Genomic DNA, 21,681 nt, shown 5'->3' on the forward strand with positions numbered 1-21,681 from the left:
GGTGGGAACTGATGCGGGGACAATTTACCATAAAAATCTCTACTAAATATTCTCCCAAATCCTTCCAAATGTGCATTAACTCCAAAAATTCGAATTTCCTAGTCAAAAGCTGCTGCATTTATGTCAAGAAATTCGATTTTTTTGAGTGGGCCATGTATATATGATGCAAGGTGCCAAATCATCCTCCAACTTGTCCTTTGACTCATTCCTTTGACTTGAGATAATTTCCAAGTCAGTTCCCTGTCATTTTGTCACATGGAGCAATTTATTTATCTCCATTTAATTTATTTTTGGTTTAATTTATTGTCAGATTCCCCACTAAACTTATGAATAATGGGTTTTGAGGGTCTAGAACACATATTTAACCCCTCAAAGTGTCATAGTAGAAAGTTGAAGGTGAGAGGCAATTTTTATTACTCATACCCCATACAACTTCTCTAGACATCACTTATTACATTTTATATACAAATTTTATTCCAATTTCCGTCCCACGGGAAATTTTAAAAATTAAAAAATGACCCCTAGACTTAATCAAATTCCACGAAATTTTTTGTGTGATCTAGTATGGTAATATACAATGACTCTAGACACTAGGACTCACCCAAGGCCTCACCATCAAGCCGTACTTCGGCTTTGGGGTATATTTGGAGGAAAAAACTCAATTAATTATTAAGTCCTCGTAAGGAGATGATAATTAACCAAGTGAAAAAAAACCTCCCAAAGTAATACTCACTTGATGATAAGGTCCCAGGCTACCCAGGCCTGTTACATGACTCGACTCCTCATACTAGTATCACTTTTACATTGTCCCCGCAGGGATTGTGGAATTTGAGTACAACAGAAAATGATAAGAAGAAGAAGTAGAGTTTAAAAACTCTGGTAGTATGATGATCTCTGATGGTACAAGCAACCTTTGGCACATCCTTGGGCATGGAGTCTTCAAAAAGTCTTTAGTTGCCACTCCAGTGGTCAACAACAACAAAGGACCGAAAGTGGAGGAGGAAGAGGAGAACGTAGCCCTTGCAAGTAAAGGGAAGGCGAAGAAGGGTCCCAACTAGGTACAAATATCAAAGGGAGGTGAGAAGAATAGAAAGGACTTGTTGAACGTCAAATGCATCAGATGTGGTGAGTTTGGTCACTACGTCACCCAATGTCCAAAGTGAAAGAAGGACAACAAGGGACAGGAGCAGACAATAACTTTGACAGAGATAGATGAGTTGACCTCCAGGTTGGAGGAGTTTGCATTGATAACAGCTATACCTCCGGATGGAGGAGGAGCGTGATGCTTTAGAGTTGTAGGAGTGGGCAAGATCTATGGGAAGAGCATTGTTCTTCACATGGATCAATTCCTTTGCTACGAGAGCCCATAGTACATAGTAGAAGGATCAACGTTCATAAAGGTGTAGTTAGATCTTGAGGGACAATGCAGAGCTAGTTGCCGTCATATACTAGAGAGGCGCAAAGATAGTTGGGCGTAGTTAGATGCTCAGTATACAGAGCAAAGCTAGTTGTAGTTAGAGACTCAAGGGACAATTTCAGAGCTTGTTGCAAGGACACAATAGATCTGTAAAGATTAGGGTTTCCATTTGTAGCTGCAAGAAGCTCATGTGATTGCAGGAGGCAATGCAAATTGCTGAGTTGCAAGTTTCAGGTGTAGTTCCAGCTAGAGCGAGATTCCATGAGGGAATTTCCATCTAGGAGAGATTTCCTAGTTTTGTTTCAAAGGGAGATCAAGTCAGATCAGACTCACCATTGTAATAGTTGAACTAATAGTGTAGTATAGGAGCAGAGCAGTGATAGAAACAATGTGAGACAAATCATAGTATGTGAAACAGTTGATGGACAGTGTTTGCCAGTTGACTTCCTCACAGTGATTTCTAGTGACAGGGAGCCAGACCAGTATACATTGTGAAGAGAGGAGGTGAAACTAATGTCAGACATCAACAATATATAAAAGAGAGATGATGTGGAGAGAACAACACCAGTTTATGGGTTTTTGGTAGCATCAAACAGGGGCTCTAGTCTCAAATGGTGCTAAGAGGCTAAGGAACACAAGATCTCCAATACCCAAAAATAATTTTGCGAGATATGGCTCCAAAACACCTTAATTAAGTTAATTAGAAAATAATTAAACTATTTCCTAAGTTTAACTTTGGGAAGTTGGTTAATTAAAGTTAATTAATTAAGATGCTTGAGATTGCTCTAGCAACTTCTATTGATGAAGCCTTATTGATCTTAGCCGTTGATGGGGATTTAATCTAGGCCGTTGAAATCTCAACAAGAGATTATAAGAGCAACTCAAAGGGATGGAGAGAGGACACATCAAGCGTCAGTTATCTTGGTAGATCGAGCTGCCCAGTTCACAACTTCAGTGAGGGCGCTGTTCGAGCCAGAGGGAAAGCATCAGAGAGGGGAAGCAGAAAATCAGAGAGCAAGATTCCGAAGGGTTTCTAGTGTTTATCTAGTGCCAGAGTGGCAGGAGAAAGGAGGCCGAATTATATGCCAGAGGGCCGTAGAAGCCAGTACGAATAGCTAGAAACCCCATTGTGATTTGCCGGAAGAGAGAGGATTCAACTGCTGGAGGCCAGATCAGCTTCCAAGAGGTGGACCGAGTCACTTCCAGAAGCATAGGGAGGCAGGATGACTCACTTGTAGCCAATTTCTAGGCAGTGCGAGTAGCCAGTGTGGGGCTCGAGCAGGCCAGAAGAGGCCGATTTATTTAGCAGAGGAGATCTGGGATCTCCATATTATTTTGGCTAGATATTTGTTGGAGGATTGCCAATTGAGCATCCAGACTATTGTACTCTCAAATTTGATGCATAATAATAAAATAAACCCTCATCTGCTGCCCTGGTTTTCCCTTCAGGGTTTGTCCGGGAAGTTCTCAGTCCAAAATATTGGTGTCTATCTTTATGTGTGTGCATCTATTTCTCAGTTCGTGATTTTGCTTCCACAGTGTATTTTTTATTATGAAAAATTGCAGTGTGATTTATTTGTTATTTGTTGTAAAATAAACTGCTAGTCAGTTAGGAAAATAAACTCCAGTTAGTGCAATTTAAGGAAATTTCACACCACCTACAGCTCAAATCCCAAGGAGATAGGCCTGAGTTTTAAGGCAGTGCTGTAGCATGGAGTTCGAGGCACCTACAGCAGTTTCCTGTGCGTGAATCGAGGAGGATTCAGTGTGGGTTTTGGGAGAGAGAGTGCATTTAATGTGGTCTGACAGGCCTGCATTTTGGGGAGATAATTTGGGTCCGTGTCCAGGAAATTGCTCGAGAGAAAAGGGCTGTCAGTGGCACACAGACCGAGGTGAAAAAGTCTCTCTGACAGCGTGATTTTCGGAGCAGAGATTGCAGGACTGCTGACACGCATTTCTAGGGAGCTGAGTTCAGATCTGTGGCACAAAAAACTAGGAGAGATTCCTGGTCTGTCAGTGTGTTTTTCAAGGATGAAAAAGTAGCAGACAGTGGCACCAATTCCTAGATCTGAAAGTGCTGAGCAGTGGCACATTTTTCCAGGCAGTCAAAGTGTGTGAGTGGCACAAGTTTCCGGGAAGAGATAAGTGCTTTGATGTGTAATTAATGCTGTACATTCTCTCTGAGATTAGCAAATAAAATCCTTCTTCAAACTGGTTTTACCCTTAGGGTTTTTTCCAGGGTCAGAGATTGACCAAAAATATTAGTGTTCAAAATTTTATGTGCGTGCTTGTCTAATTTATTATCAGCTGAAAGTGAGTGAAAATAGTGGTAGCCTAGCAGTGTTTTTGTTGTAATTGGTATTCATGCTTAAATATGCAATGAACTATGGGGTTGGGCAATAAAGTTGTATGCAAAAACAAACTGAAACCGGAGCGGCTACAGCAGACCTTAAATTTTCTACAAAATCATCCTGAAACCTTCATGTTGTAAATTTGTAATGTTATACTGTGTTTGACAATTTATTAGTCTCTCTTCAAGAGTTATTGAACTATGTTGAATTATCTCCTGTCTGGCAACTAGCAACTGTTGCAAAGTGCTGGTTTTATTTCACTAACAATACTTGCATGAGCAGAAAAGGCTTTTTTTGAAGTATGGTTACAAGGATTGCTTCTTGTTTTTGGTGAATCAAAGACTAACTTAAGCAGTTATTCTTTGCTTGTGCAAAACAGGCTCTTTATTTCTGTGTTCCTTTTAGAGAGCAGTTGCTGGATTATTATAGTCGTACAAAGACTGGGAGAGAAACAGAAGAGAATCTGCTCACATGCTTGGCTGACCTCTTTACTCAGGTAAGTAATTTTGATGATTCTCAGAAGATCATAAGAACTGTTTCACAATCGAGCTTTTCCATGTATTTTTTCAACCTCTTCGTAATTTTTTTGCCAACCGTTTCTGCAATTGAAAGAAACATAAAAATGGGAGTTGAAAAATGGGATATTAAACATTGTTTTCACACACCAAAACTGTATTGATTGTTCGATTTTACAATGCAATGTTACATCTATCATCTTGGTGAATTTATCTCCGAGGGTCTGGAATATAATTAATTGGCAATATTGGGAAAACTATAGGAAATTACTGGGAAAACTAAAAAAAAATAAAACTAATGACTTTTTTTTTCTCAATATTTTAAATATCTAAAGCAACAACAACATCAAACAAACATGTTGTTACATAAATATGAAAATAAAACTGATATATAAAATGTACAAGATGCTGAGTGGTACATCATGCATCGATACCAAATATGATATCTGTCCTAGGTCCTGACAGGATGATACAAAATCACATTAAAATAAAAATAAATGTATCTCATGAGATGAATCATGGCAATGAAAACAGTGTATATTCCCTTGTTTTCTGCATGGAAAATGGTCACAATATCCTTAGATGTTAATACCCTAACTCACTTTTGCAAAGTGAGGGCTAAAAGACCAAGAATCTAGTTATAAGGTGATATTGATGCAAACAGGGCATAATTTCCATATTATTGCAATAATTTCAGAATTCAGAAACAAGAATTATCCTCATAATTTATGGTATATTATTGCTGCTTGGCTTTTCCCACGATATATCGTGATAATGGTGATAAATAGCTGATGAATGTCACACTGGTACAATGTAATAGTACACTGACACAAATACATGAAAGGTTTTGGCTTATGATAGACACACTACCTTATCAAACTAGCAACCTGTTGAAAGAATATCTCAATCACACACTAATTCGAGAGCTAAACTAGTTGGAGGGAATATTTCATATCCAACTAGATCCAGTAACCTCCTAAAACGTAGAAGAAAACCATTCATGTAGAGACACTTTACATTACACAACAACCAACAACCTATCAAAATAGCAAAACATGTTATTACATGACCTCCTCGCATGATCACGAGTAAGACATATGCACTAGCTCATTAAACAAGTAAGAACCATATCATATTCCAATAATAGGAGCTCTAAATGCATTACATCGTTGGTTATGATCAAAGGAATGTTCAAACATTCGTTATCTTGGTACACAAAAATCGGATATCAGTTTGGGACAGTTTATTATTCTGTGCTGGAAAATGATTAGTCTGTTTGAGTTTTGGTCCTCTTTAAGGTTTAGTTTGCCATTTGTCAGCAGTCTTTTGGATTACACTTTCTATGGATAGTGCTAAGGACCATTGACAGTAAATGGACATCAGTTGTGTCCAATCAACAATATATCTGTACTTGAAAATGTTGGTCCATTTTGTTTCGAATATGTTATTTGCCATCAGAATTTCATGTTATTGTTTTTTGATGGTCCACTCAAGTATCAGTACCATCTGTCTACTAGTTACAATGACAATTAAGAATTCACTATTTGACAAGAAATAGAGAGAACGACATCTTTTGTCAAATAAGATTTTATATTCAGAATATTAAATGTGGAATACATATGAAAGAAAATGAAATAAAAAATTATGTAAGTGTCCTCATTTACTGGATGTTATATTAATGTCAGTTTACCAAAAGTGGTCAGTGGTACTAAATGATATATTGGCATGCATGTTACAACCTTTGAGGGAGTGCTTGATTCTGACTAGAAAGCCTAAAGATGCTCAGGTATGGTGCTTTACTGACAAGATTGTGTTGTGCACTATGCTCCATATATTGGCATTGATGTGATGGGATTCATTTTTGACCAAAGATTCATTTTATTAAATTGTTTGTATTGTTTGATCAGTTAAAAGTTAAGATAGAAGTGATAGCTGTCCATTGTCAGTGGTATAACTGGAAATAATTGGTAAGCAGACTATGGCTCATATGCTCAAGCATTCCTTGAGTATGGTGGCAAGCGGATCACTAAACCTATGTAGTGGTCTCTATAACCAGGTTTTGCTGATGGAATTATGTCGTATCATTTGGAACTATACCTGGCAAGCCATTTGAACCTTGACATCACATTATTGTGACTGTACAAGTTGATAATATGTTTAAGATATTTAAGGCTTCTCACAATGATTTTGAAGGTTTCTGTAAGGTGTGTGCCTGCACACATGTGTGTATGAGCTTTGAAGTATGATTTAGCAATGCTTTTGTCAATTTCTGTTGTGGTTGAACAGATTAAACTGTGCCACGTGGGAGGATGAGTAAATTGTTTTCAATGTTAGCTAGTTAACGAATTTTGAATTTTCTTTTATATATTAATACTTAAATTACATGTCATCAAGGAAGAAATAAACAAATTTGTGCTTGGTGGGTCTACACCAGCACAATTAAACTGTAGAGGCAAACAGCATGCTACCAGCACTGCAAAACATGCTACAGTGTAGTGTAAATGTATGGAAATAGAGGCTTCAGTGACAGGCAATAGATTACTGCAGTTAGTCAGGCCTTGGTAACATTAAATCACCTCTTTCAAGGAAGATGTGGAGATTACATCCTTTTAGCACTATTTATCAGACTTATTACCTGGCATCGGCTTCATTTACCTTTTAGTACTATTTATCAGACTTATTTTCCAGTTTAAGCAAGTGTGGCATGTTCTTGAGACCACACATGCCTTAAGCACAAATAACTAGAATATCCAAATACCAGAAAGTCTGTATAGGATAGTTGTGGTTGCATTATTTGCCTAATTGTTACGTATAGATGCTCTAGTCTACTTTAGGAATAAAGTTGCACAAATGAGGATGTTGGTTTACATGCGGGTACTGGCTTAGCTGTGAGATCGATTAACTATGCTTCGATTTTAGATAATAATCTAGAAGTTAGAACATTTGGGCATGAAAAACAATAGTAAAGTATATCTTAAGATGATGCAACAGAGGATAGAAATTTGACCCCTTCATGGACATTTGTCTGGGCCCCACTGGGCAATGGAGTTATAATCAATTTGGCACAATAGTAGGTGGTATTGTAACTTCATGTCGGGCGAATGTGCTTCTAAGTTAGGAAGCAATTATGTATGCCCCCTCAGTTCCTCACTTTATCCTTCGCTTTTGAATATTCTCTCCTGTTTGGCACAGACATTGTGCATTGCGAATCTTTGAGCACTATTTATGACGGAATCCTTCTCCAGTATTACCATGCTGCATCTTGTGATGCATGCTTGAGGTAGTACAAACTATTTATTTGGAAAAGGTTGAAATTATTTGAAAATATCAGCATTTATGAGGGAAATTATGAAGACTGCTAACTGCATTTGTGGAGGCATCCTGCATTAAATGTGAAATTGGACTTGCTACTTGCATTATGATTTATGAATCTACAGCTGTTGCTTACTGATTACTTCTGATAAATTTCATATCATGGCCAGCATTCACTATGAGTTGCAGATTTTGACCTCTTCTTGCAGTTCAAACACTTTTTTGGGTAAAGTTAAGAATTAAATTAACAGAGAAAGAAGTACAAAGCACTTCAGAATTTGAGGTGACTTCTCAGGTCCCAATCTATGTTTTGACCACCTGTCTTGCTTTGTAAACACCATTGTATTATACAATTTTAATTATAAGAACATCTATTTTCTTAACTACCTCTATCTGCCTAGATACATGCCAGTGCCCATTATAAAACATAGTATTATTTTCTTTGACCAGATGATTACTTGGCTGGGTTCTGATCCTGTCTGGGGTTCCTTGTGTGAAAGCATCAAGGTACATCGGGTAAAGGTACCCATAGGAGGCACTTTGTCTTAGGAAAGTGGAAGTCAACTGAGGTTAGGGGTGCTTCCACATTCAACTGAGCTTCGTTTAAGACTTGTTTTCCGGAAGTCGTGTTTCTCTTTACTTCTTGGTTGTCTTCATCCTTCCCTTTGGTGTGCTGGCAGATACTGGTACGAACAAAGTTCTTACTTCAAGTTAAATACTCCAGAAGACTTGGAATATGAAGATCTCCATTGAAGATACAGGAATATATATATTAAAATGTATGAATAAGAATGATACAAATGAGAGTGAGGGGCCTGCTTATATATGTGAAAATTCGGTGACCCCGAATCCTATTGCAACAACTGATTAAGTTTCTTCTATTTGTTAAATAACTTGAACAAATTATTTGCTGCATTCTACGGTAAATATAAAAACTAATATATTGCAGCCTTCACAAATACAATACTGCGGAAGAAATAAAAACACTGGGAGAATAAATGCACACACACAATAATACACTGTTATTTTTGGGCCAATGTCTCCGGAAAAATCCAACTTGGGAAAACCGGTGTAGCAGTTGAGGGTTTTATTATTATGCAGTAGTAAATCTGAGTACAAATCTATGGAAGCTCAAATCTAGCCTTCCATACATGGAAAACGATTGACAAAAGTCTAGTGAGAAAAATCTCACTTCCATCGGTGATCCGACATTGACCTTGGCTCAAGATGAGCTGCTCCTTGTTGCCTCTGCCTGTCGGACCTCTCCTCTCCTCTCCCTAATGGTCGAGCCCCCTAAAGGGTCCTCTCCTTATCAGTCGAGCCTGCTTACGCATCCTTATCAGTCGAGCCCCCTAAAGGGTCCTCTCCTTATCAGTCGAGCCTGCTTACGCATCCTTATCAGTCGAGCACCTAAAGGTCCTAACCAGTAAGGTGCATCCTTATCGGACCAACATCTCTTTTGTTGATTGATTAGCGACCACTTTGGAAACTTGATCTTCTTGGCCTCCGGGCTCCCACTCTAGCTTCCAGCACCGAATTTCGAGTTCTCAGCAAAATAAGGATCTCCCTCTGAAGCTCTGCGCTTCCTTTCTGCATTGCGTCAGCCTCTCTGTGGAACTCTCTGTCTCTCTGCTATGCACTCACCGAACTAGAAAAACTTCCTTTCGACCTTACTATCGTTGCCCCTCTCACTGCTTCGACTTTATTGAATCACCTCCGGCAACTCACAGCTGCTACTCTGAAAATTGATTTCCCAGCAAAATCGAATTTCTGTTGGCTCCAAGTGTGTTCTCCAACCCCCATCGAATTTCTTCCTATAATCTCTTGTTGAGGCTTTCAATGGCCAAGATTAAAATATAATCGATGGCTAATATTAGCTAGAATTCGATCCATGTCTTCTTCTAGAAGATTTCACCATGACTTAATTAATACCCTTTAATTAATCAATTTTACTAAGTTTAGACTTGGGCACCATTAAAAAAAAAGATTAATTATTTTAATTAAATCGTCTCTAGGTGGAATTTCCAGTTAAGTTGTCTCTAGATGGAATTTCTAGAACGATTTCTGGGTTTTGGAGAATACATGTATTCTAGCCTCTCCACCGAATTTCCTGGCTAGAATACGACCGATGCTACAAAAATCAACAATTAACCCTAGGCATGCCTCTTCATCGAAGGCCATGTCCCATTCATAACATTGCCTTGCTCTTCAAAAAGCTTTGTCCTCAAAGCTTAGTGATGAAAAGGCTTGATCTATTTTTCCGTTTCAAATGTCTCCTCGTCTCGAAACTGTCATTTTCGTCGATACAAGCCGATATGATCCTTTAAGTGATAAACAAAAATGTCGCACTGAGAAGGGATCATACCATCCTAAATTAATCTTTTGGGGAGTCTTCTGATCACTCAAATTTTGTGATGATTGTTATCATAGGACTGGATTCTACAAACATAAGTATTCCTTGGAACATAAATCTGTTGTTTCCGTTTTGAATGGTTCAAATATGTAGATTTACTTAGTTGTCTGCTTCTGTGATTCCGATGTCGATAAGGAATTCTTTTGATTGGACTTCCACTTATCATGTGTGTCGCAGTTCCCTGATTTACTTCAAGACTGTTGTTGTTGAGTTGATTACTGAATCGTCACTTGGAATTTCTATTGTTTGAACTGCAACTTTGAAATATGTTTTAACTTCTATTGGTTTTTCATCATCTTGTGTTGTAGCATTTACTAGATCAATATTCATTCCTTTTTCTTTAACTTGGACTATTGTATCTGAAGATTTTGATGCTTCTTTTGCGATAAGTTCCTCAAATTTTTGTAATGATTCCTTATCATTTTTAAGTTTTTTAATTTGATTGAGTAGATTTTGATTATGATTTCTCAGATGTAAGAGTTCTTTGGTTTCTGATTCATCAACCTTATTGTCAATGTTTTGACTTGTAAGCTTCTCATCTTTTAGATCTCTATTTTGTTCAAATAACCTTTGATTCAAGTCTTTTAATTGCAAATTTTCTTCTTCCTTTTTTGATAGATTCTCATTAATTTCTTCTCGACACATTCCTTTTCTTCTTCCATTTTTTTCTTTCTTTCCTTGGAATTCTTGACTTTTGCAAGTAATTTTTGGCTATGGTCCCTTTCTTCTTCTATTTTCAATGTTTTGACTTTTAAGCTTCTCATCTTTTGGATTTCTAATTTGTTCAAATAACCTTTGATTCAAGTCTTTTAAGCGCAAATTTTCTTCTTTCTTCTCTTAAAGATTCTCATTAAATTTCTTCTCGACACATTCCTTTTCTTCTTCTATTTTTTTCTTTCTTTCCTTGGACTTTCTTGATTTTCGCAAGTAATTTTTGGCTATGGTCCCTTGACGAAAAATTTCCTTGTCCTTTTTTGTCAAATTTTGTTCTACTTTTACAAGTTTTTCCTCTCGTCCTGTCATTTGCATCAATACATCATCTTGACATTCTTCCACATTAAATAACTTTCCACATGTTGGATAACATAAATCGCAATTTTTATGAATCCATGGATATTCAATGCATGTTATATACAAAACGAACATGTAGACCGAAATAATGACTTATAGGTGGAACTCATATTTCACTTTTTCTTATTCTCTTTCCCTTTTTTTAATAAGTTTCTTTTTAAAATATAAAATACTTCTTTTTCTTGTGACGACAACTTCAATTCCTTTTCCTTTTAATAACCTTTTATACTCTTATATTTATATAGTGTCAATTAACACTCATATATATATATATATATATATTTTCGGTACTCACTTTTTATTTTATAATTATATTTTTTTTCATATATTCCTTATATTCACATTTGTTATGTTCCTTGAGATCTTAATATGCTTTTATTTGCACCAATAAAATATTTTTTCCAACTTACAAATTACCATAAATTAACCGTACGGACGTGTCTACACTAAGTGTGGTGTTTAATCGAAAATATGGTGATGGATTAAAACATGAAGAGTTGCAACCATTGCGGAGGAGACGAAGCGTCTGTTTGTGGTTGACTTTGATACAATAGTGGAGTTCGTGGTAGGGCGGACAAGTGAGGTTCATTGAGGTAAGAGCGTGGGATAGGTGATAGGAAAATTGAGAATAACAATGGAGCGAGCAACTGCATTGGCAACTGCATTGGGTGGTTGAGGAGTGAGGTCAAACTGCAACTGCATTGGGTGGTTGAGGAGTGAGGTCAAACTGCAACTGCGACTTGAATGGTTTGTTACAACGGTGTGTGGCAGGAGGTGTGAGCGACGACAAAGAGTTTAGTTGCTGTAAAGGCGTGTGGTAGCGGAATAGGGCACGAACACGATTTTTACAATAGGCAGAAACTTTTTCGGTGTGGCTTTGTTGGCATATAGTGGCTGGTCGAAGCTTCCAGTGGTAGAAACTCGTGGGGATTTCAGCTAGGAGGACGATGGACGACGACGATGGCAGTAGTAGCTCTCTGTGGCTGTGCTGTTGCTAAAAGATAGTGATCACGCTCTACAGACCATGGTAGTTTCACGCTGCAGGAAACAAATTGGGCACGGTGGCATTGGCGTTGTTGGCGGCTTTGTGGTGGGTGTTGACAACAAGTGCGATGGCGATGTGTTGGGTTTACATGCTGGATGGAAGTGGCTGTTTTTTGTTTTATTGTTGTGGTCTTTGCGACAACGGTGGCGGTAGCAGTAAAGATACGCACAGGTAATTTTTTATTTTTATTTTTATTTTATATTTATTTATATATAACTTTTTTTTAATAATATTATTTTTTAAATTATTATTATTATTTTTTTCAATTTTAATTTTTTTTTTTTTTTTTTTAATATTTGTTTTGACTCCTTATTTTCGGCTGTTTATTTTTTTATTTTTATTTTTGACTCTCTTTCTTCTTATTTTTATTTTTTAATGGCCAAAGGCCTAATAGGTATATTGGAGAACCTCCAACAAATGTTTAGCGAAACACTTGCACGACAACAAGCTTGATGATGGCCAAAAGCCGGGTTCGGAGAATGTGCTCTGATACCAAATGGTACGAACAAAGTTTGTACTTCATGTTAAATATTCTAGAAGACCTGGAATATGAAGATCTCCATTGAAGATACAAGAATATATATATTAAAAATGGAAGAATAAGAATGATACAAATGAGAGTGAGGGGCTTGCTTATATATCCTACGCAGGTGCCTCTTCATGGAAGGTCATGTCCCATTTAGGCATGCCTCTTCAACACTAATTACTAATTAACTAATCATTATAACAATTATCATCATTATTTATATTTAATATATTTTATTCATAACAGATACATTGCTATTTGTGCTTGCAGTGCCTGATAAAGTTGCTGAAATTACTCCCATTGTGTTGGAGGTTTCTTTTTTCCTTCTTAGTTCATCAGGTTGGTTTTCATTGCTGTTCTTGATACTTTTGGTTCTTGATATGTCCTAAACACATCGTTTACCTTTGCTGCTCCTCAAACCTACAAACTTCCAACAAGCTACCTATTCCCAATCCTCTGTTGTTGACTCATTACAACTTATCCCTGCATATTGATTGCTTCCTGAGTGGGGGGAATGTACGAAATGGATTGGGATCCCTCTATATCTACAGTGGCTAACTCTTGAATTGCTTAGCCCAAGGATAGTGGCCAATGTCTGCATTAAAATGAGAGTGAGGGGCTTGCTTATATACCCTATGCAGGTGCCTCTTCATGGAAGGTCATGTCCCATTTAGGCATGCCTCTTCAACACTAATTACTAATTAACTAATCATTATAACAATTATCATCATTATTTATATTTAATATATTTTATTCATAACAGATACATTGCTATTTGTGCTTGCAGTGCCTGATAAAGTTGCTGAAATTACTCCCATTGTGTTGGAGGTTTCTTTTTTCCTTCTTAGTTCATCAGGTTGGTTTTCATTGCTGTTCTTGATACTTTTGGTTCTTGATATGTCCTAAACACATCGTTTACCTTTGCTGCTCCTCAAACCTACAAACTTCCAACAAGCTGCCTATTCCCAATCCTCTGTTGTTGACTCATTACAACTTATCCCTGCATATTGATTGCTTCCTGAGTGGGGGGAATGTACGAGATGGATTGGGATCCCTCTATATCTACAGTGGCTAACTCTTGAATTGCTTAGCCCAAGGATAGTGGCCAATTTCTGCATTAAAACATCTGCCACTCCATTGCCTGCCCACCCTCTGAAAAATTTGATATGTTATGCAATTTTTATTAGGGGAGGGGAAGATACCAATTAGTGGAGTAAGATACTCTCTGGATTCTGGATTTGATTTGTTTCAGTTTCCAATTAAAGTGCTGAACCTCCCTCTATGTCACTACCTCAATTTACTCAGTACCCAATCTCTGAGCGGTTATAATGCCTCTTTTGGCTGCTAGGATCTCCACAATATTGTTTATATTTCCTCTTGTGTTCTGGGCAAAGTGGGCAATCATTTGGCCTTTATAAGCTCTTATCGCACCCTCTGTACCTGCTCTTGCTGGATTCCCTGGGATGCTCTATCAAAATTAATCTTAAGAGCACCCTGTGTTTTTTTTTTCAAATGACCCGCTTTTTCTTACTGTCTACAATCATGCCTTTTGCTTCATGTTGGATATGTTTACACCCCAGTATCATAATCTTCTTTGATCCTCCTCCACTAACTCCAGCTCTTCTGCCCTCCACTCCTTAGACTACATGGTTTCATCTATAGTCTTGTATATTTTTGCAATAATCTGGTCCATTGTCTGTTCTTCAGTCTGGAAAATCTGTTTATTCCTCTCCACCCATATCTTCCAGATGACTGTTCGGGGATGGTTTACCACTCTCTCTCTATGAGAGTTGGGTTGGGAATGCGCTCTGGATTTATCTCGAACTGATTTTCTGTACCAGAGCTTTGTTTAGAAGCTTGAACTGTATAGTGCCAATGCCTCCATTGTTCTTTTTTCTCATTCCATGAGACCATAGGATATTTTGGTTAATTAGAGTTCCTCCTCACAGAAAATTCTTTTGAATATGTTAATTTCTTTCAGCACCATTTGTGGGGAAGCTAAAGCTGTAAATGGTAGACTGGAATTGACTGTAGAACTGATTAGATAAGCATAACTCTCCCTACTAAAGGTAGGAGTCTGAAGGTCCAGCCTTGATAAGTTCCTACTAGATTTCTAGGTCTAAGGGTACCCCTAATTACAGACTTGGTAGTTATGACCTCTGGAAGTCTAAAATTCTGCTTATGTGTGCTTGAATTGGGTCGCTGGTGTTAAAGAAGATTTTGGGCTTTTCTTCATTTATCACACCTCCCAAAGCCTCTAGAAACAGATTCAGGGTTCTACTGAAAGACCTTTGCTCCTTTGATGGCTGTCTTTACTGCAATTAGGTTACTGTCAATAGATTGGAGGTGGGAGGTTTGTGGTATTTTGGAAGTTGAGTCCTTTGATTTCCCTTTCTCCATCATTGCATTTATGATTCTTCCAAGTGTTAGTTTTGAAATACCCAGCAACTAATTTAGTGAACGTGCAGCAATGAAAGAAACTGAAACTGAAACCTCCAAATGCATTCTCCAAACATACTGAGTATTCTAACTTAGCATGCAAAGTGGAATATAAAAAGAATCTGAAGAAAATCACACCATAAAACACAATAACACCAGAGATACCCAGGAAACCCCAACTTCTTTATGTCTTCTTCAGCAATTGCTCTATTCAGAAAATTACAATGAAGAGGGAGAAACTTCCCTTTCACTCAGCAACCTCTGAAAAACCCTCAACGCCCAAACTGGACTGTGCCTTGCCCACACGGCCCTCTTTGCCTGCGTGCTGTATGGAATCCGTACGGACCTCTGTGCGGCGCTTTTGAGCTGATGAACTCTGCCTGGCTGAAGGTGACGGCTGGATGGAAAAACTGAGAGCTAAATGGCCTCTTTTCCTTGCCTTCTCTTTGCTGATCTGAGTGCCCTAATCGCTGAACAAACTGGATGCAAATGCTGAGAAGAACACGCACAAGTCTGATGCACTAAGTCGATCTGTCCACCAGCTGCCTTATCTCCTCTTTATAACTCGACCTGGGCCCCACCTAGCACTCCCAAAGATTGAGAATACTTTATAACATAAGGCTATATTAAATTATAATTTGACTTTGGAAAATAATTTTTTTCCCAAGTCAATAAATAGGAAATCAATAAAATCTGCAATAGTGGAAATCTGTGGGCCCCTCTGCTAGTCTAGGCATCATAGACTAAAGAGAACCCTTGCTCTCTATCCATTCAACACCAAGCCCCTCAGCCATGATGATGAAGAGGCAAGGTGACAGCCAGGTCTCTTGTCTAATTTCTCAAGTTGGGGAGAAAAATGTGATACTACACATCCCTTTATCCATTTAATAACAGGTCCAACACACCCAATAAATCAGCACTTGCTTGATAATTTCCCAGTTCACTCTGTTTTAGGCCTTCTACATGTCACGTTTAATAAGCATTCCACTTCTTGAGATTTTCAGAGACTGGATGATCTCCTGAATTGTAGCCTGTGATTATGCCATCCAGAATTTGTTAGCCAGCCAGAAAGACCCCTTGCTCCTTTGAAATGAGCTTCTCCATTGGAGGTTTCAACCTGTTGGTTATCACTTTTGCAGTAATTTTATATATTGTGTTGCACAGTGTTGTGGGCCTAAACTTGTCGGCTGAGGAAGCTCCATCTTTCTTAGGTGTTGCTTCCCTCGACTCTTCCACTGCTTCCCAAATGTTGTGGCCAATCGCATACCATCATTTGGAAAAAAAACATACTGGGAATCCATCCAGCCTGGGTGATTTCCCTGCTGCTAAGTTGCTTATTGCTCTCTTGACCTTCTCCTTAGAGATGGTACTGCAATGATTTTGGTTTTTCAAGCAAACCTCACTTATTGCTGGTTGTCTTTCCACATGTGGTTCTGCAAGCAGGGAGGAGTAGAGCTCTTTGTCTATTTGTTTCCTTCCTTCAGGAATCCAGTCATATTTTTTAGCAAATTAGCATGGATATCCTATTAACAGACCTGTGCTTTAGGGTAGTTTGATGATAGATTCTTGTATATTTGTCGCCTTTTTTTCAACCATCTATCTCTCAATATCTGTTTTTGGAAGATTTCCTCTTTGTTCATGTTCTTTGATTTCATTTATGAGTCTTCCCTCCTCTTGTACAAGCTTTTGTATTTTCCCTTCTCAGCTCCTCTGTTATCCCTTCTCTTTCCAGGGTTTCTTTTAGTTTCCCTAGATCTCCCTCAAAATGGCCTTTTTGGGCAAAGATACTGCCAAATGAAACCTTGTTCCATGTTTTGAGCTTAAACTGATCCCTCTAACTAGTCCTTCTGCTGCCACCATTGTTTTACATTGCTTCCTGGTGTCCACATGTTCTCAAATTGAAAAGTGGGGTACTAGGGGAGCAAATGGGATTAGATACCCTAGTAGTCCTAGCCGTAAACGATGGATACTAAGTGCTGTGCGTATCGACCCACGCAGTGCTGTAGCTAACGGGTTAAGTCGGTGTGGGGGCATCCATAAATCAATTGGGTAAGTGAGTATTAGGTAGGTAACTAGTATAGGTGGTTGGGGTATAAAAGGGTGCCTAGTTGGAAACACGTAAGTAAAGGGTAAGGGGGTAAAGGTAAATAGTCAGAGTGCCATACCTCCTAAGATGAATTCAGCGAGGGTTCTTTACCCTCGAATTTGGTTTCTCAACTTGATACAGAATTAAGACGCCAATTCATCAAGGTATCAGGTTGGTTGCCCGCTCAGAGATATGCCGATCTTCCACCTATCGCTTGGCTTGGTTGTCCCGGCCTCCTATTTTCCAGTTATTGCTTGTTCAGTTAGATAATGGTGAAAATCCCGCTTCTCCTATATGATCCAATCAAGGGCCAAGCTCGACTGTTAAGGACCTTTAGGTACTCAACCATAGGGAGAGGAGAGGAGAGGGCCGCCATCGAGAGGAGAGGATGCTTCCTGGTTGGTTGCTTTCTGGGAAATATACATCTAAAGGGTGGCCTTCGGGCCATTGTACTTTTTTAACATGCCGATGCTGATTACTTTACACGAATGCCGGCCAAGGCCAAGGAGATAGATAATAAGGCTTGGGGTGAGGACAACCACCCGTACGTTCATCACAGAATATGTCCAGATCCCAATATACCCAATGCCAGATAGCTGCCAAAAAGCACAGGCCAGAAAACATGATATGTGCCCCGACACCCAACCACACGGCTGTCCAAATATGAGTTAAACTGTACAGGAGGATATGGAGGCTCTCCATCAAGGCGTAGGATACAGATTCCCCCCCACCCAATAAGTAAATTGAACCTTTAGGGTGCGTAAGCACGCTCTACGCATCCTTAACAGTCGATCCCCTCTCCTTATTAGTCGAGCGTGGTTACGTTGAGGGCTTTACCTGTGATTGAAAAATGTCGGATGATAGGCCAATGGTCTCACCCTGCACCTTTAAGGATATATGATTAAAAAAAGTTATTCTTGTCCATCAGTAAGGTAATCACCAAGAACCAATCTAACTGGTCTACGATCATTGCTTGCCCTCTTCTCTTGGTATTATAGGTAATGACTCCTGACTTGGGTATTATGTCAACCAATTCTGTTTCCACTGTCACCTCTTTAACTTGGATATCTGCTGGTTCTAAATATCTCACACCACATTTTTTGTAGCAGACTTGTGATAGCATTAAAATCATCCCCTATGATACAATTTGTGGTTGTTGTCCTTTCTCTATCTCTTTTAAAGCCTGCCCAAATTCAATTTTTTGGGCTGAGTCATGGGGACTGTAATTATTGGTCATTTTCCTAGATAATGAAGTTAATGATTGGAAGAGGGCAGAGATCCACCATTTGCACTTCTCACCCAACTTTTTTTGTCCAAGGAAAACCTTGTTGGGAAACTGAAGGGATGCTTCTCCACATTCGTGGAGACATCCCTACTAAACTTGTTGACATAGACTAGTGCACCTAACCTAGGGGTATTCAAACTGGGCATCCACTGGCTTGGAACTAGCCAAATTCCTGGCAACATTGATGCCCCCTATTACGGCTTAAACTAGCACCCTAGTGGAAAGTCCAACCACAAGTGTTACCTTGGGCCAACAAGATGGAAATTGCATCACTGTCACCTCAGTGCAATATCCCCTTCACTTTAGGCCAGCTCCCAAAAGGCCAATGGAGATATCCTTATTTGATTAAGTAAACCTTTTAGTGAATTACAATATATATACACACACACACAGTAAGTGATTAAATGCTTCAAAGGATAACAAGTTAAGAACAATAGTGTAATTGTCCACTCAAGTAAAAGGGTTGGGAGCTAGTGGATGTGTGTGCGAAATCTGATGTGAAAGATGAACAACATAGATGACTTTAGATTTGCAAATATAAGATTACACTCAACAAATGTAACTTAGAAGAGGCTAATTGAACATAAACCACTTTTAAACTACTTTAGGGCACAAAGAGGGAAATTGGCTAGCATGCATTGATGGTGCAATGTGTGCTTTGAGTGCCAATCAAATAAATGCTAGAACTAGAACAAGCTTAAGGTTGTCCAACACTTTCAAATCTGTTTTCATGATAAAATAACACAGAATTTCAGTTTTAAAGTGAAAAAGAAACCATCCAATAGAGTGTTTATCCAAGATGTCTTGGATGAGTTGATTAGGGCTAAATATATGCAACTCATAGCAACCCAATAAGTGTTAGAATTAAGTTCAAAAGATATAAAATAATGGGCTAACCAAGACCTTGAAAAAATAGATGGTAAATTCCCCTAGGATTATCCAATGTTAGCACAAGAATTCACCAAGAGGATCTCCAAATGAAATATAAACAATGATAAACACTTTAGAGATTCAATTTCCTCGTTAAAAATGTAAGATAACTCTCAAGCAATGTCCTAGAAATGAAATAGATGCTAGGTATGGGTAACAATGAACCTTTGAGCACTAACCCTAGTTTTAGGGTTTGTCCAAACTCGATTTGTTGCTGTTATGTATCGTCCAGATTTGAGAGAGCCTTAAATCAGCCCACAATAAGTTAGATATATCCTTGAAGCACAATTCTATAGGGACATCTTGCCTTTTTAGGGTTAGAGATGACCAATTAAGCACAAAACCTCAATAAAACTAGTCTAGGAAATAATATAATCATTGAACTTTGCACTAGACTAGAGATAAATCCAAGTTATGATTTTTCTTCTATTTTTATCGTTAGATTTCTTTCTAAACAAACAAAAGCAAAAGATTTTGGACTTGGGGGTTTTTGGGTTTTATGTTGGGAGAAGACAAATGCCTTATTCCCAAGAGGACTTATGGTGTCAAGATGTATGCCCCTCAAAAAATTGGTCTTTCTTATCTTAAAGGATTAGGGTTAAAAGATTGGAACCCTAGGGTAGAATAATCTCTTATTCTAATGAAGATAAGGTATGAAGACCAAGGTTCTACAAGAAACAATTCACAAAGGGAAGCACCTTTACCAACAAGACCAAATATGGCTTGAATAAAATACTTTAAAACCCTTGCCAAGGAACCAAAGGAAAAACAAAGCAAATGATTGAGCACCTACCCAAACTAACAAAGGAAGAAGGGAGGGATGTGTTGGAAAAATGTAACTAGGTTCGGTCTTCATTATTGTAATTGAGTCAAATGTAATATATTTTGTCAAAAGAAAAGCAAAAAGAATTTTATTATTATTTTATTTGACTTGTTAAAGCATGGGTTTCATGCTTGGGTCAAATGTATAAGTCAAGCCTCCATTGAAGGCTTTAGGTTATTGTCAAAATTGATTTGAGAAGACTCCTTCATCCATCGAAGTCTCCTTGCTGAAAGAAACCTCTTCAAGTCAGCCTCAAAAATATACATCAGCATGTTGGCTCATTAAAGATGGACGAACAACTATATATAGGAGTGTGACTTTCACTCAAAATTACAGAACAAGAACTCATGAATCTCAGAGACACTTGCGGATTTTTGAGGATCTTTTTTGGTGATCATAGAAGGTATTTCAGGAAAAGTTTCGGTACATTTACAAGGGCTCAGATAGGGTACATGGATCACAGTTCGGTCCTCCAACAAGTTCAGGGTTAAAACAATTCGAAGCTTCTACATTGCAATGTTGTATCTCTGTGCTGTCACATTGCTACTACAGTGAATGTCATGATGTTATCACAGTGACGAAGTCTTTGTTTTCCAGTGTTTCGGTGCTATTACAGTGATACTAGATCAGTGCCATTGCAAGGATCTAAGTATGAAGAAGATTGACTGCTACAGGAGCTATCGAACTAAAGAATGACAAAGTTGACTTGATGGATGGAGGAAGTCTCAAGTCTAGATTGTAAGGGTCTTGGTTGTCTCATCTTGAATCTATTGAAGGAAGAATTTTGATCGGGGTTTCCCCAAAGAGTGGGTTTTTGCCCTGGCATCGTGCCTACATCTTGTGTCCTCTTCTATTTGTTGTTTGGCATTAGTCTTGATGATAAGAAAAGACAAATTAAAAGTAATAATAATAATAACGTAAACATCACAAGATAATGTCATACTAAGGAAAATTGTTTAATGACCTTCTCTATGAATTTTCCAACATGGTATCGAAGCTATGGTCAAAGGTTAAAGGCAGTTTGAAGAACACTCATCCATCTCTGAAATAGTCTCAGTGAGAAGTTCTGTTTGCATTGAAGATCAAGATCCAAGGACTTTTCTGAGCTATTATTCTGAGGTATATTGAAAGGATGGAATGCAGATTACAGTAAGCCAGTTCACTCACACATTGAGGAAAAAGACAAATAAGTAACAAGGTTTTACTTTAGTGATATCTCAGAAGAAAGAGGCTGAGGTCAATCTCAGAAGTTTCAGGCTAGTTCGATGCCATTACAGTCTCAAAGACTATCACAGGTATTGGTATAATTACGGTGGTAAAGGATCTCGGTATGTCTGCAGTAGTGAAATCATGGGATCAAAGTGCAACTACAATGGTGAGATCTCAATACAGTAATGAGATCTCGGTGCTATCTCTATGAATTAGTTTTTGGTACAAGGTCTAGATAATGTGAAGCAGGCTTCAGTGA

General features: G+C 38.3%; 1 protein-coding gene across 1 annotated transcript in view; it reads left to right on the top strand.

Annotated features, from left to right (window-relative positions):
- The window catches only part of LOC149186335 (ubiquitin carboxyl-terminal hydrolase 3-like), a 110,740-nt gene that overhangs the window by 66,942 nt on the left and 22,117 nt on the right, over positions 1-21,681 (top strand). The window contains exon 2 of the mRNA XM_089410967.1: positions 4,148-4,264. Coding sequence (XP_089267093.1) covers positions 4,148-4,264 — 117 coding nt within the window. The remainder of the gene's footprint in view (positions 1-4,147; positions 4,265-21,681) is intronic.

This window comes from Pinus tabuliformis, chromosome 3_1, assembly GCF_031772625.1.
Source record: "Pinus tabuliformis cultivar Carrire ecotype Pingquan chromosome 3_1, CPIR1, whole genome shotgun sequence".
Lineage (NCBI taxonomy): Eukaryota > Viridiplantae > Streptophyta > Pinopsida > Pinales > Pinaceae > Pinus > Pinus tabuliformis.